Source organism: Dermacentor variabilis, chromosome 7 (assembly GCF_050947875.1).
Source record: "Dermacentor variabilis isolate Ectoservices chromosome 7, ASM5094787v1, whole genome shotgun sequence".
Taxonomy (NCBI): domain Eukaryota; kingdom Metazoa; phylum Arthropoda; class Arachnida; order Ixodida; family Ixodidae; genus Dermacentor; species Dermacentor variabilis.
In genome coordinates, this window is record NC_134574.1 from 97,255,233 (window position 1) to 97,270,275 (window position 15,043).

At 41.5% G+C, this 15,043-nt stretch overlaps 1 protein-coding gene across 1 annotated transcript; it reads left to right on the forward strand.

Annotated features, from left to right (window-relative positions):
- Positions 1 to 8,326: 8,326 nt before the first annotated feature.
- LOC142587662 (uncharacterized) lies at positions 8,327 to 14,621 on the forward strand. The gene is made up of 4 exons (XM_075698825.1): positions 8,327 to 8,529; positions 9,690 to 9,784; positions 12,477 to 12,811; positions 14,181 to 14,621. Exons 2-4 carry the CDS (start codon positions 9,703 to 9,705, stop codon positions 14,433 to 14,435), a joined length of 672 nt encoding a protein of 223 aa, XP_075554940.1. The 5' UTR covers positions 8,327 to 8,529; positions 9,690 to 9,702; the 3' UTR covers positions 14,436 to 14,621.
- The last annotated feature ends 422 nt before the right edge of the window (positions 14,622 to 15,043 follow it).

Genomic DNA, 15,043 nt, shown 5'->3' on the forward strand with positions numbered 1-15,043 from the left:
GGAGATGAGTGAAGTATGTATTACCCCATGATGAGAGGCAATATCAAAGATGACTGTGAATATACGCGTAATACAAAGACAAGAGAATACTTGGTTCAAGAAAGGAGCACGATTTGACAATGACGTGAATGCCAAAAGAAATTTTTTTAACAACAGATTGGGCATGGCGGTTCAAATTTAAGTGCTCATCTAAGGTAATGCCTAGGAATTTGGTTGACCCGGATCTTGTAATTATGTGATTGTTAAGTGATACAACTAAGTAATCTATGAATAATGTTTGAGGGGAATGAAATACCATGAATGTTGTCTTCGATGGATTGATATATAACGTGTTTTTCACGCACCATGCATGAACATTGGCGAGATCATTGTTTAATTTGTTTAGTAGTGTGACGGAATTTTCGTCGGACACAAAAATGGTTGTGTCATCAGCATATTGATGACAGTGGCAGTGGGCATGCGTTAATGTTTGTGGCAAATCATTATGGAACAATAAAAACAACAATGGCCCAAGTATTGATCCATGAGGGACGCCTCTTTTAATCATTTTAGTCGAAGAGAAGGAACTGTTCACTTGGCCTATTTGTGGTCGGTCTGATAGATAGTCACGAATTAACTGCAAAGGCAGGCCAGAAATGCCATAATATCCTAGTTTATGTATGAATATGAGGTGGATAATTGTATCGACCGCTTTAGTGAAATCCATAAAGAGAGCACCGACTAATAGGCCTTCGTCTATAGCTAATTTAACTTTGTCAGTAAATGTAATAAGTGCAAGTTCTGTTAACAAATGCTCTCTAAAACCAAATTGATAAGGAGACAGTAGCTTAAATTTGTATAAGTAATTAGTTAAACGCTTGTGAATGAGTTTTTGAATTAGCTTGCTAAAGAAAGAGAAAATGCAAATAGGATGATAATGATTGAAACACTCACGATTACCTTATTTAAAAATTGGGATTACCTTACCTATTTTGAGGCTTTAGGAAAAGACACCATCTTTAAATAATTTATTTGTTACGTTGGCAAGTACCGGTGAAATTTATTTATACACAAGCTTAATGCTCGACGGTTGGACGAGATCAAGTCCAAGCCCACTTGTTTTCAGTGATGTTATGGTTCTGCAAACTACTTGTGAAGTTGTAGGGTATAACTAAAATGAATAGGAACTGAGTGGTGAACTAGGTAAGGCTAGTTGATGCTGCAGAACAACTATAGCACTAAAATGGTTACTGAAAGCGTTAGCGACGTCCTCAGGGTCGGTTAAATTAACTGAATTGTAGCTGACGCATGATATGCCATTATCAGTGGTATTAGTGTTGAAAAATTCTTTAATTACTTGCCAGTTTCTTCTGGTGTCGTTTCCATTTTGTCTCATCTTGCTTTCGTAGTAATTACGCTTCCCAAATTTTAGGGTGGCTGCAAGAACATTTGAATAAGCTTTGAATGGTGAACTCGATGTGTAATTAAAAGGCTGAGCTTTGAGCTTCTGCGAAGGTTGTCTTTCTTTCTTATGGATCCCATTAAACTGTTGCTGATCCAAGGCTTTCTTGGTGTACTGAACAATTGCGGTGAAGTTATTCATGCATTAGTTAGCGCCCTCTGATATCTTCGCTGAAAAAGATGCAAGCGCTTTTTCTGCACATTGCTCCAGAAACACGTCTGTCCCGTCAGTCGCACGAATTAGTTGAATGAATTTATTTGAATCAAAGAATGACCTGGCGTTTTTCCTAGAGAGACTAGATGTTACGGAGCCTGCGATAAAAATGGGATAATGGTCTGTTATATCATAGTTTACTACATCGGCCATGGTATTATCAGTAGGTAAGCTGGAAAGGATATGATCGATTATAGTGCAAGAACGCTTTGCTCACACCGAGTTGACGTATGAGTTAGCGAAGAAAATCCACAGCTAAGAAAAGTGGTAAGGTACTCAGAGCACGAGTGACTGTTAGGGTCAACTATATTGATCTTAATGTCACCGCAAATCATAATAGCTTTGATGTCGTCAATCAACTTGTTCAGTGAGTGTTCGAATTCTCTGCAGAACTCAATATAAGAAAGCGAAGGTGAGCGATAGTGGTAGCAATTATACTATTACGATTGGTTGGCAACAAGTTACCGCTTGGCTGAAAGTTACTTTGATCTACTTCTAACCAAACAGATTCGCAGAGAGAAGTTCACAACGTGAGGTCATGACGGCGTTTGTATGACAGTTTTGAATTTACCAACATGGCCGAACTGCCCAAGATGTCCTTCGCGATGACAGTATTCAGAAGTATAGCCGGGATGACCGTACAGATTTCCGTCATGTGATGACAACCACGTCTCAGAAGGGCAAATAAGAGAGGAAGCCTGGTCCAGAATAGAAAGAAACGTGACACGATCAGCGTGGTGCCTACGAATACTGCGGATGGTAATATGTACTAAAGATAGCGTGTGCTGCTTTTTTGCAGCAGAGAATTAGTTTGATCAAGTGAAAGAACAGACTCAGCCATAATTGATTGTAAAGATCAGAGAGTGCTAGGAAAACGACATGTTATTACGTGAAGATAGGTCGGTCACACTGGAGATGCGGTGCACAGGGCTGTTTCCGACTTTCTGGCTTTGATAGCGCAGTTGTCGGTCCACTGAAATTTCCAACCTTTAGATTTCTTATGTTCTAGCGCCTGCCCAAAATCGCTTGTTTTACCGTCTTAGATGATCGTTGACATAAATAGATGTCGGCGGCTTATGCGAGAACCCAATAGCGGTCGTAGTGAGTCGGGCCTTTCGCACTTAGGATTCAAAGTCAGCCTTTTTTGTCCTAGAGCAGAATCGGGCTATGATGTTGGTTTCCCGTTTAGCAGATGCTTGGTGAACAATATCTATATCAGCAGCAGCCACAGGACAGCCGATCTTTTCGCCCAAGACCTGTACAATTGACAGGCAGTTTTCTCGGTGTGTTATTGGGATGCCCTTAATTTCCACATTGTTTTGCCGCGAGTACTGCGCCAGGTCACCAACTCTTTGCGTAAGGTTTTTGTTACTATCCACGAGGGACTTGTTCTAATCACTCAGTGATTTGTTTTCTTGCACAAGACTGTCATTCCTTGATTTCAGAGACTGGTACGAGTCGTTAAAATTCATCAGGCTTTGGTGCATCTCTGCGACTTCCGAACGGAGTACTTCAATTTCCCTTGCCAGCTCAGCGTTAGTCGGCATCGCGGTTAAGCACACAGAGCAATAAACACAAGCAGTAAAACACAGAGCGAAAAGGGAGCAGTGGTGGCGGCACAGAGGGTATTTGTGAAGGGCTATGAAAAAAATTACTAAAGCACTAACCTGCGCAAGAATTGAGGCAGCAGTTAGGGCCGTACTTTACGCCACAACCACAGCTGCCACAATGAAGAACCCCGTCCAGAGCCAGCCGCTTAAGAAGGCTTGTCTTCGCCGGCAGCCAGCGCACGCAGCGCGGTTGTTCCGATGTACACAGTTGTCATGCAGCCGTGACGGTGCGGTGGTAGCCGGCTGTACACGTGTCCGCCTTGTCAGTAGGTGCTGTCATAGTGCTGTTCTTTGAGCTCAGATTCTACGTGATCGGCGGCAGAACTGAGGCAACGGTTAGGACTATATTTAACGCCTCAGCCACTGATGACCAATTATAAAAGCGTCCTCTAATAATATATTAAAAATAATAATAAATAATAAAAACCTCCTCTCTCTCCAGTCACTGTGTATGTGCAGCTGAGTAGCTTGGTAGGCGCCGTGTTTCAGCGTCAAACAATATCAAACGATTTATCCAGTACTGCACAAATTGAACTCGCTGACATGTACTTACGTAATGTTGTCTCAATATATATGCGCATATACACATATGTACTTATGAATGACGCAGGGGCACCACAGAGAAGCGGCGACTGGGGAGCCCTGCTCCATACACTTTTCATACATGGCCCGTTTAGGAATTAGCAATGCGGCGTATTGCTGTTTTGCCTCAATGCTAATACCATTAGCGTCGGCGTTCTTTGTTAGATGGGTTCTACCGGAATGTTGTAGCTGCATTCAGCAAATGACTTTACGCCCTTGAAAAAGTAGGTACCAAAAAGTATCATCATCATCATCAGCCTGGTTACGCCCACTGCAGGGCAAAGGCCTCTCCCATACTTATCCAACTACCCCGGTCATGTATTAATTGTGGCCATGTTGTCCCTGCAAACTTCTTAATCTCATCCGCCCACCTAACTATCTGCCGCCCTCTGCTACGCTTCCCTTCCCTTGGAATCCATTCTGTAACTCTTCATGACCATCGGTTATCATCCCTCCTCATTACGTGTCATGCCCAAGCCCATTTCTTTTTCTTGATTTCAACTAAGATATCATTAACTCGCGTTTGTTCCCTCACCCAATCCGTTCTTTTCTTATCCCTTAGCGTTACACTTATCATTCTTCTTTCCATAGCTCGTTGCGTCGTCCTCAGTTTAAGTAGAACCCTGTTCGTCAGCCTCCAGGTTTCTGCCCCGTAGGTGAGTATAGGTAAGACACGGCTATTATACACTTTTCTCTTGAGGGATAATGGCAACCTGCTGTTCATGATCTGAGAATGCCTGCCAAACGCACCCCAGCCCATTCTTATTCTTCTGATTATTTCATTTTCATGATCCGGATCCGCAGTCACTACCTGTCCTAAGTAGATGTATTCCCTCACCACTTCCAGTGCCTCACTACCTATCGTAAACTGCTGTTCTCTTCCGAGACTGTTAAACAATACTTTAGTTTTCGGCAGATTAATTTTTAGACCCACTCTTCGGCTTTGCCTTTCCAGGGCAGTGAGCATGCATTGCAGTTGGTCCCCTGAGTTACTAAGCAAGGCAATATCAAAAAGTATAAACGAAAGGAAATATAGAGGAAGAGGAAGGTCCAGTTTTCCTAAGATTGAGGGAGCTGACAAATTTTCGCCCTGTGGTATGAATGCGTTCGTAGAAAAAGTGGCACATTAGTAACCGGGATTAAATTCATTGACTAACGTAGTTTTCGTAATGGAACGGATATTTTATAATCAATTGAATAATTTCACACGAAAGCCTTATTCTTCGATGCCCAAAGTCAACCAGTGCGTAGTTAAGACTATTGCGGACTATAATGATCTTGCAGTCCGCATGAAGGAAGCATTTTTGAAATCCACTCACGCTTATAGGAAAAGCACTGGGATGTGACGAACATGATACTTTCAGCGCCTTCATTGAGGATTGTTGCCTACAGGCAGCATACAATAACCATGTTTTTTGGCGCTGAGTTTTCTTATTGTGTACAATTATGTTGGGTAAATTACTTCGGCGAACACTGAATGAAAGGTATCAAAAGTTGTTTCTTCTTTCATAGTAGCATGCCAGACTCCTTCTTCCTCGTCATCTGTTTCTATCCAGAAACACATTACAAAGATGAAGAAGTCGAGAGGAAGAAGTCTGGCACACGACCCACTTTCTGTGTAAGCATGTTCGCAAAAGCGTGTTGCTACAAGTTGTTTCGAATGTATTAGCAGTAGGAGTGTCAACGTGGCAAACTATGCGTGTATGTGAATCCCTTCACATGGTAGCACGTATATATATATATATATATATATATATATATATATATATATATATATATATATATATGTATATATACGTGTGTTTATGTATGTAAGTAACCGAACGAGAAACAAAGAAAGCCAAGAGACGGAAATTTTTTAGTCAAGTCATACGAAGCCCACATACAATGTTATGAAGGACATGAAACCGGAAATTGCCTGTAGTTCCAAATTTAAGTAAAGAACTGATACATGAATGAAAATGAAAGTACATGAAAAAACACCATGCCTTACGTGCCATACGAACTCACGCCTTAGCATTATACATGAGATGCTTTCGGCATAAGAGCCACCTAGGCGCCGTTTTCTCCTACTCTTTTTGGGGTATTTATGTTGGTTTACTACAGCTAGCCCTGGAATGGTTAGCCAGATCCACCACTCACGTCCATGGTTAGTGCATGCAGAACAGCCTCTCTACCGCAGACGGCACGTAGTCGCTGAGCTAGTCAATAAAATCAGGCATGCTACCTCAAGGCATCACAGCTCGCGAAGTCGAGACCCTATGTATTTAAAGAACGAGAAGAATGGAACTGAGGGCCTCAATCACAATTGTGTGTTATCATAAGAAGCCACCAAACAATGACACGAAGGATAACAATGGAGAATCCGCCACGGTTATGGGAGGAAAGTGCTGCCGCCGATTACCTGCCGGTAAAATGAGTACAAGCGCGCTCCTGGCCTTGTGCTCGGCCATTGTTGGCGGCGTTCAGTGCTTGCTAGGGGGTTTTATCTCCGACCCGAAGGCGTCCCCACCTAAATAGGTGCAGTTGGCGCTCCACATGAAAAATGGCCGCCATGGGAAATGCCCAAATATCACTTTTACAGTTAAGCCGCATATGGCTAGCCGATTGGTCCCTCCCTCCGTCTGTCTGTCGCTCGTACGCCAACAACTCCCCCGGCGCAACCCCATGCGCATACTCGAAAAGAGAAAGTCGCGCCGGTGGCTCTCAATGTACTCATCTTATCGAACATGTTATGATGCATGACCCTTATGGCCATATGTAAAACGTGGGATGGCGGCGATTTTTTGCTCCCATTGCAGGGTCAAAAAACATACTAAAACGCGATAGCGTACCCCCCAATCGTCAACATTACCGCCGACCTAGCAAGCCTCGACGGCAAGTGTATTGTATCCTTCCTGTTGGAACGGTTTGGAATTGAAGTGCTACACGGACGTCAATGTGCGAACCATGCGTCACCGGTCGTGTATAGATTTAACCTTTGGAAAGAACGCGTCTAGCGTAGCAGTACAACCGATTTCAGTGTGCCACAGGAACCACAAAACTATGGTCACTGTGGTAACAAATAAGACAAAATTGAATTTGCATGACATTGAATTTGCATTTCTAGGCTGCTTCATAGTGTAGCATTAGATTACAGGGTTTTACTGTGTGCCTGTGCACTCGTAATGACGCCATCGATGGGGAAGCACGTGGGTATACGTTGTAGTGCTTAAGCTTGTGTATGCCCTCGAATAAAGTTAATTGTGATTTCCGCGCTGTTGTGAGTGTTTCTTGTCTTCTGACTACACCCTCTTGCACTGCGCCATCAAGATGTTCAAGTATCGATGTGTGCTGCACATTTATTTTGAAATTAAACACTTTATATATATATATATATATATATATATATATATATATATATATATATATATATATATATATATATATATATATATATATATATATATATATATATATATATATATATATATATATATATATATATATATATATATATATATATATATATATATATATATATATATGTCGTTCAATTTAATTCGCATGCCGTACATTTCATTGACTACTCCGTTCGCAAGCTCTGGCGTAAGACAAACAACAGCTCCGTCAAATGCTCCGAGAGTCGACTACTCAGTGATGTCACAAAGGTGAAGCCGTTGTTTGCTGCTTATCGCTGAAAAATGGCAAGAAGGGATGCATGCATAGAGCATTGTGGCGCAAATACTGTGTCAACATTGACTATTATTGGACCGTCTCATTACTGCAGCTATGGGCTAGTAGAAAAAGTATCGCGTGTGCTCGTGCTTTCGCTTGTGCTATGTGGCGTCTCCCACGCGTCACTCATCTCAAAGGGCTTCTGAGCCTACGAGCCAGCATTCCTTTGACTGTAGCCATGTAAAAAGAAACAAAAATGTGTAGCCTGATCGATCCCCAGTTTTCCGTGATGCGAGACACGTTTGATTCTACCATCGGACGTGTGATTCGGTTATTTTCTTTGCACCCGGTATCAGGCAAGAGAATAGCGTCGTACTGATGCAGCAATTGCAGGGCTGAACTCGCCTTGAAAGTTCAGAACGATAGCTTCATTTCCAATGTGGATATGGAGTGAGTGCTCGTCCATTAGCTAGAGATCCGCTAGCGCAGGAGTTGTCATTAGTAAAAAGTTGCATGAAGCGATAGTAATGGAGGCCTCATGATAGCCGAAGGCCCATTGAGACATAGGGGGGGGGGGGGGGGTGAGTCGTGATGTTTTCTTTTCATTTATTTTCTGTTTTGGTTGATGGTGAGATGGCGAAATGCGTCAGGAGGATGACGGCTTTAATAGAAGCAAGAATGACCAGGTAGGGAGACCGGCAATATCACTAATGTAACTGCGCGACCGAGAAGGCTAAAAAACAGCCAAGAAGCAAAAGAAAGGAGGAAGAGCGATAAAAGACTTCAGCGCACATTTATGGCTACGTCAGGAGGGTGTGTTATGACTGTATACAATATATCCCTTGAAGTCAACAAGCATCTGTGACAACCTCTTGGCATGAATTCTCCTTGTGCTTGAACTGCTTGTGTGAAATATTCCTGCACAAAACATATAATTAAGTAGTTTATATATGAGGCGTTGAATTGGACATGGCCTAGTACACACAGAGTCCAAGGCTCTTGACGAACCTTTAGAAGAGCATTCCGGTGAGCAAAGCTTCTTGTTTTTGAACCTGTTATATTTTAAACATTATGAATACTAGTACCGCTGACTTTTCTCCATAGAATATCCTTGTTCATAAAAAGTTGCATTCCCACCTCCATTGAAGTAAACTGTGTGGCGTTTCAAGCTGTACCTTGTCAATGAAGTAACTTCTGGCGAAGTTGTTATTGCGGGCTAGAAGAACTCGAAAGCGTTATGGATCTGTATTTGTTGTACCCTAAAAACTATATAATATACGATGTTTAACCAGCGAATGGGTGAGTTTTAGGAGTCCTTTGTACGATCAGCTTAAAGTGTGTGGATTCATTAAAGGCTCAACGAATATAGTTAAACAGTAGTTTTATTCCTACTTGGAGGAGTTTATCGACCACGTAGAGATTTTCACTGAGGCGCTAGGAGACTGTCAACAGGGTTTTATATTTCGGGAAGACTGCATATATATTAGCGCAATGTACACGGAATTTTCCAAGCGTGTAGCTTAATTGAAGGCTTTGTAAATAAATATTAAAACTCGCTTCGGCCGTTTAGTGGCGTAATACAAAACCCGCACTTCCTTGCGGGACATTGCGAGTGAAATAATTGTAACGCCGAAATTAAATTTATATACAAATCATGCCCGTGTTACAAGTGATGTGCTATCAAAATGTAAATCTTTTTTCTCCAGTTAAACGATTCAAACTAATTATACCCATTGCATAAAATTACTTGTATTGCCATTCTGTGACTCTATCGTTGCCCTTCCGTTACTTTTTGTTTGGTTCGTCATCTAGTCCTTTTTTTCGTCTTTTTCTTTACTTCCCACGATCCTTGCCAACTTCAACTCCTGTCTCTAAGCGTGCATCTGTAAAGAGTGTAGAGACATATTTCACCTCTCTGTGTCACTTGCCCAACTTTCTTCTTTCCAATTTCTCTCTCTGTATATTTCACATTTGTGGTTTTCTGTCAAATAATGACAATATTATTACTCGGTCATTACACAGGCAGTATGCTTGATCTCTCCCCATATGTTTTGAGAGACCTGAACTTTTGAGAGACCTGAAGATATTTGGTCTAAATAAGAGGCCTGTTGTGGGGCAATTGTTCAAGCAAAGTTTGGAGCGTCTGCGTTAATGTGCCCGTTGTACGTTCTGGTTATTGCTTTCAGCTCATATTATGGAATGAAGATGCAGACAACGACACTCCTGCTCCATGTTTGCATTGGCTTAGCCGTTGCTGTGCCACAACCCACTGCTATATCAGGTAAGAGTAGTACAAGTGGCCATTAGAAATGGGGGTGAAATGCCGACTGCATAGAGCCGCCTCACAAATTTATTGACACCGCGCAACCGTCAACCACATGGCTTGTTAGAACCGTTTGATGGCGACATGGGACGATATCCATGATCTGAAGCGCAAACGCAAAGCATTTGGCCAGTGCCAAGTTTCTTTGCTACCCTATTAGAAATGCACACCTGGCTTTTACGTATCCTGAAATGCAATAGCGTGCGTAAATTCCTGCGAACGTTGCTGAGGAGCATTCTTTTCTGCTATCCTCGCCGAGTTTGAATGAATCTATGGAGAACGTAATCGATTTGCGGATCTCTTTTAAGCGTGGCAAAATCTCGACGACTGTACCTCTGTTTATTCAATAGCTATTGGTCGAATTTGTTCAGGCTGTGCCACTTCGCCTCTCTGTGATGCTTCCGTCCAAAAACTGCAAAAGTTCACAATTTCGAAGTAAAACGTACGCACTAAAGATGCTTTACTATGCTAAAAAAACAAATGTTTGCGTAATAACTGCTGATCTCCTCCTTTCAACGAGATTAAAAGTTGGCTGTCGACTGATCGCTTTTGCACTGACTACTTGCCGCTGCCAGTGAGAATGAATTTCTCGGCGTTTACTATTTTTTTTATGTGGCAGCATAACCTTTCCCAGCCCTCTAGTCATGTATGCGACTTCGGCCTGCCAACTCTGCTTCGCAGAGAATGCGTTTTAGCAGTAACTTTAAATACACGTTGCACACTGCCGCGTCTTCGGACCAGCCATCACAAACTAATCAACGGGGCGTGGACCAATCGCTGACGATGGCCCAGCCCTTCGAATCCAGTTAGCTACTTGCACTGTGCTGCTCCGACCCGTCGAGATTTCTCAATTTGAGCGCGCTCCTCACGTCTTATCCATCCAATGAAATAAAAAAAAACTTGCCAAGGCGGACAGGGATTTTGGCTTTGAAGGTAGCAAAAATGACCTCCTATAAACGACGGACAACGTTTGATTGGGCTGTTCAAACCGAGCCGTGCATCCCAGCTCGATTATTGTGCCGGTGTTTACGTAAGTTTAACGGAAGGAGGTCAGAAGAAAGTAAGAATCAAATAGTTTTGCGATATTAGGCCCAGTAGTAGCTCAGTATACATCCCCGAAAGTGTCATAGTCACGGTAGCTCCAGCGCGAACAATTGCTTTGGTGCAGATGCTGAAAAACCTATTTTGTTTTAGCATCCACAGTAAAAGGCGCTGTTCAAGGTGCACTTATTAGTAATGTGTCGACATCGATACCAAAAAGAAAGCTTTTGAGACCCTTGGTGTCAAACCAGGTGTCTTTTGCGATGCTCTTCTTGGTAGGATGGACCACGATAGGAGAAGGTAAGCAGGCGTTTAGTCCTCTGTCAAAACCAAGAAAAATGAGGAAGGTCAGAGCGAGTGGCAAAATATTAAAAGGCAATTGCAAAAAAAAAAAAATAGCGAGGACTACACATCAGGAGCATTTCAGGCGAACCTGTCGGAAATTAAAATTTAAGATCAAGTTTTTTGTTTCAGAACATCGCTTTTGTTACAAAGGAACCTTTCCTCTGCAACTGCTATACACTAAAATTTTTTTGTTAATTATTTCCGAATGGTTGTGACACGTACTCAACCAAATAGAAGGCGTTGCCACAAGAACTTCAGTTTTTATTAAGAACCCTGCCCAGAAAAGTATGTACAATAAGAGTTTTTGGCACTACAGAATTTTGAGGGAAACTTTTTGCGCTACACTATATTTATTCCTTTAATTCAGTACAAAGCGCAGTGGACATAAAACGAGCAGAAATATTTTAAATACTAAACAACTAGATTTCATTTTCCTCAAAAATGTTTCTTCTGCTTGTACAATATATTTTACAATAAATTGACGCTTTCTAAAAGCAACCAAATAATGCGCAATAATTCATCAGGTACCATGTAGCACATAGAGTATATTTTGGGCACTATATAGGTTGCAGGTTTATAGCTGAGTTGGGGCCGCAAGCTGACGTTAAGGGTCTAGCGGTTACAGCGAAACAGCGACATCTATTCTACGGCTACCTGCGACTACAGGAAATTACTCGAAGAAAGTATTCGCCTACGCTCAGGAATAACAGCCGCTTTAGAAAGTGTGTTCGCATGAGATCAGGATCACAAAAGGGATCTAAGTGGCTATGATAGCGTTAAGCTTGACGTTATATGCCAAATATATTGTGTCGCCTATTAAAGCCTAATATAAGCTGAAATAAGGAAACCACTCAAAAGTGCTATTTCCTAACATAACTCGTACACGCTTTGTGCACTTAAGGTTGACAGGCTTTGTTAATACATATTTTCTATTTTACCGTTTTTAGCGTTTACTATACTGAGAATTCCTGCCTTGGAAGACATGTGGTGGACGGTAAAGGTATATTGGAACCTGCGCTAATACTGGTGCCAGTGCCAAGAAGTCTCTTATTGTGGCCCCTTCAAGACAGGCTTTAACAATGAAAATATATGTCTTTTTCGTTGATCGAGTAGAATATCTGCCCAAGAATAAAGTGCTCTCATTGAAATAAAAACTCTTACAGCTATATGGCCGCTTCAAGTTGCATGAATGTTGTTTACAAATATTTTGGTTCACTGAAGTGTTCAAAATATAATGGCGAAAACATTCAACAATGTTTTGCAGGAGATGCCAAAGACTGTGATTTTCCCGGCATCGACCTCTACCAAAAGGTTGATGCAGTCGTGAAAGAGCTGCCACCAGAGTACTCTCAGCCTGACCGAAAGCCGGAAGAAGTCATACCCGGCGTTTTCCTAGGGACCATTGTGTACAAAGGGTTGGACAATTTCAGATCTTATGGGCCTGTATTCAGCTACTGTCGAAATGGCACCAGGCTCGTTCAAGTAGATCTCGCCACCGATGATCGCCTTATGGAAGCTTTCATGCCTTGGAAGACATGTGGTGGACAGCAAGGATCTATTGGTACCTATGCAAGTGCTAGGGTTACGGTCACTTTCAAGGTAACGTTTTTAATGCGTTGTCAGCGTAGCACTTTCGCGAAGATGTGTAATATACAACGCTTGCAGGCAAGGTCCCAACGCTTTCAAACACTCTAGATAGCCTTCCCTTTAGATAGCCCGCACAGATTTAGTTTTATTTAAACGCTGATGTGTTATGTCATATCCACTTCCAGGATACGTTCCGTGTTTATTCGTCACTGATGAAACCCTACGCAGTACGATCAAATACTGAGCAAAATTCTAATTACTTCGCTTGTGGTTCGCTGAGTTCTCACGTAAATTGGGCACAATAGAATAGGAAGTGTTCTTCGACACCAATGCCAGCAATAATGCCCGAGTTTTGAAATTTCATCTGTTGCCTAGAGTGACGCCAAAGTCAGCGCGCTCTTTTGTACTTTATAATCAGACGTTAGCTATAACTCACTGTAACATCCACGAAGCTAGTGACATGTAAAGCTGCCACGAGTCGTTAGGCTCATCCACATGCTCACGTATGCATATGCTTCTGCTTGTAAGCGGTATAAGTAGGCAGGCGTTGTGCCCCTCTCGGTGGCAGTTGTCTGCTTCTTCCCTCCCTATTCGCTCTGTGTGTTTGTATGTTTCCATATGTATATAATAATAATAATAATAATAATAATAATAATAATAATAATAATAATAATAATAATAATAATAATAATAATAATAATAATAATAATAATAATAATAATAATAATAATAATAATAATAATAATAATAATAATAATAATAATAATAATAATAATAATAATAATAATAAGCGGTAAAGTATATAGCTATACCAACAGCGGCGGAGTACCTCAGTGGCTTATACTTCTGCAACTTTTCTATACAACTCGAGATAAGAATTCTCAGATCTTCACACCATCTAGATTTATCTAGTTGACACGGATGGTATTAGAAAAAATTAACTGTTGTACCCCAAGTTGTAAATATACCACACATTATAAGATATCTTAAAAACGGGCCAGATTTATTCGCTTTGTGTCTCACTGGAAAATATGTGAAGTTGATCGATTTTTACACGTAACACATATTTAAACACTATATTCCTCCTTGTATTACAATAAAATACATCTCTTCAACCTTGTAAATCTCTGCCTCAAAACATGAAAAAAAATGAAACAGGTAAGCTTAAACATACGTTTCCAATTCTCAAACACCCATCCTCTTAGCAATCGCCGTAGTAATATTCACTTGAAGCGCGATGGCCTAAAACATCTCGCTTATGATTTAGGGTTTGTCTATGAAAGAAGCCAAAGCAAAGGGATTAAGCACCTTCAGCAGCATACATACGCTTCAAGTAGGTGCGTTGTATAGGAGTGTTATTATTCGTTTGATGTATTTGCAGCTGGTGGACGCAAGTGCTGTTGAACCATTCGAGAAAAATCAAGTGACGCTGGATCACCACAGTGGACCGACTCCAGTTTCTGTGCATGATGTTTCCGTGTATTTGAGAGGAGCTGGAGACACTATGGGAGGCGCTGTGGCAATTACGAGCAAACTGTTTCCTCAGCTACCGAAGGAATTCTGGCTAGACATGGTGACATGGAGACTACGCACCGTACTTAAGGAGGTCATCTGGAAGTTATCCTCGGGCATCTGAGCAAACCTATACGATTAGCCGACGTCCCTATAGACGCATGAAGAATTTGTATAAGCGACAAAATGACACCATGAGCTACAAAATGAAGCATTCTTTGAGTGACACAATGTCACTTGTGATTTTCGAGGCCCCGTACAGGTAGTAAAGTGCACGCTTCGGTTGCTAATAAAAAACTTCTAGATAGGAGATGGCACCTTGTGCTTGCTTATTTACCGCGTTGTTTGTCTCGTTGCCTGGGTACACAAAAGAACATGTTATTACTATGATGCATAAGCGAAAATACATAAACAAGGTCAGTATTTATGGTGGACCTCTTCGCACAGAGCGCAACAATTGTCAAATTATCATGTTGTATTGAAAACCGTGCCTGACACGTCAATGGCGTCTGTTAGTTTGCATCGCCAGGAGCTCATTTGTACGTTTTTCATACTATGCTCATTTCGTTATTCAAATGCAGTCTATCACATTCATAAAAAAAAAACACTCGTGCTTAAGGCTTGGAATACAGGCTAGCTGTGCCCTGTAAGTAAATGATTAAGTAAATATCCATGGAAGAATAAACAGCATACCTTATTAGAATTAAATGTTCTATTACGCTATGAAGAGAA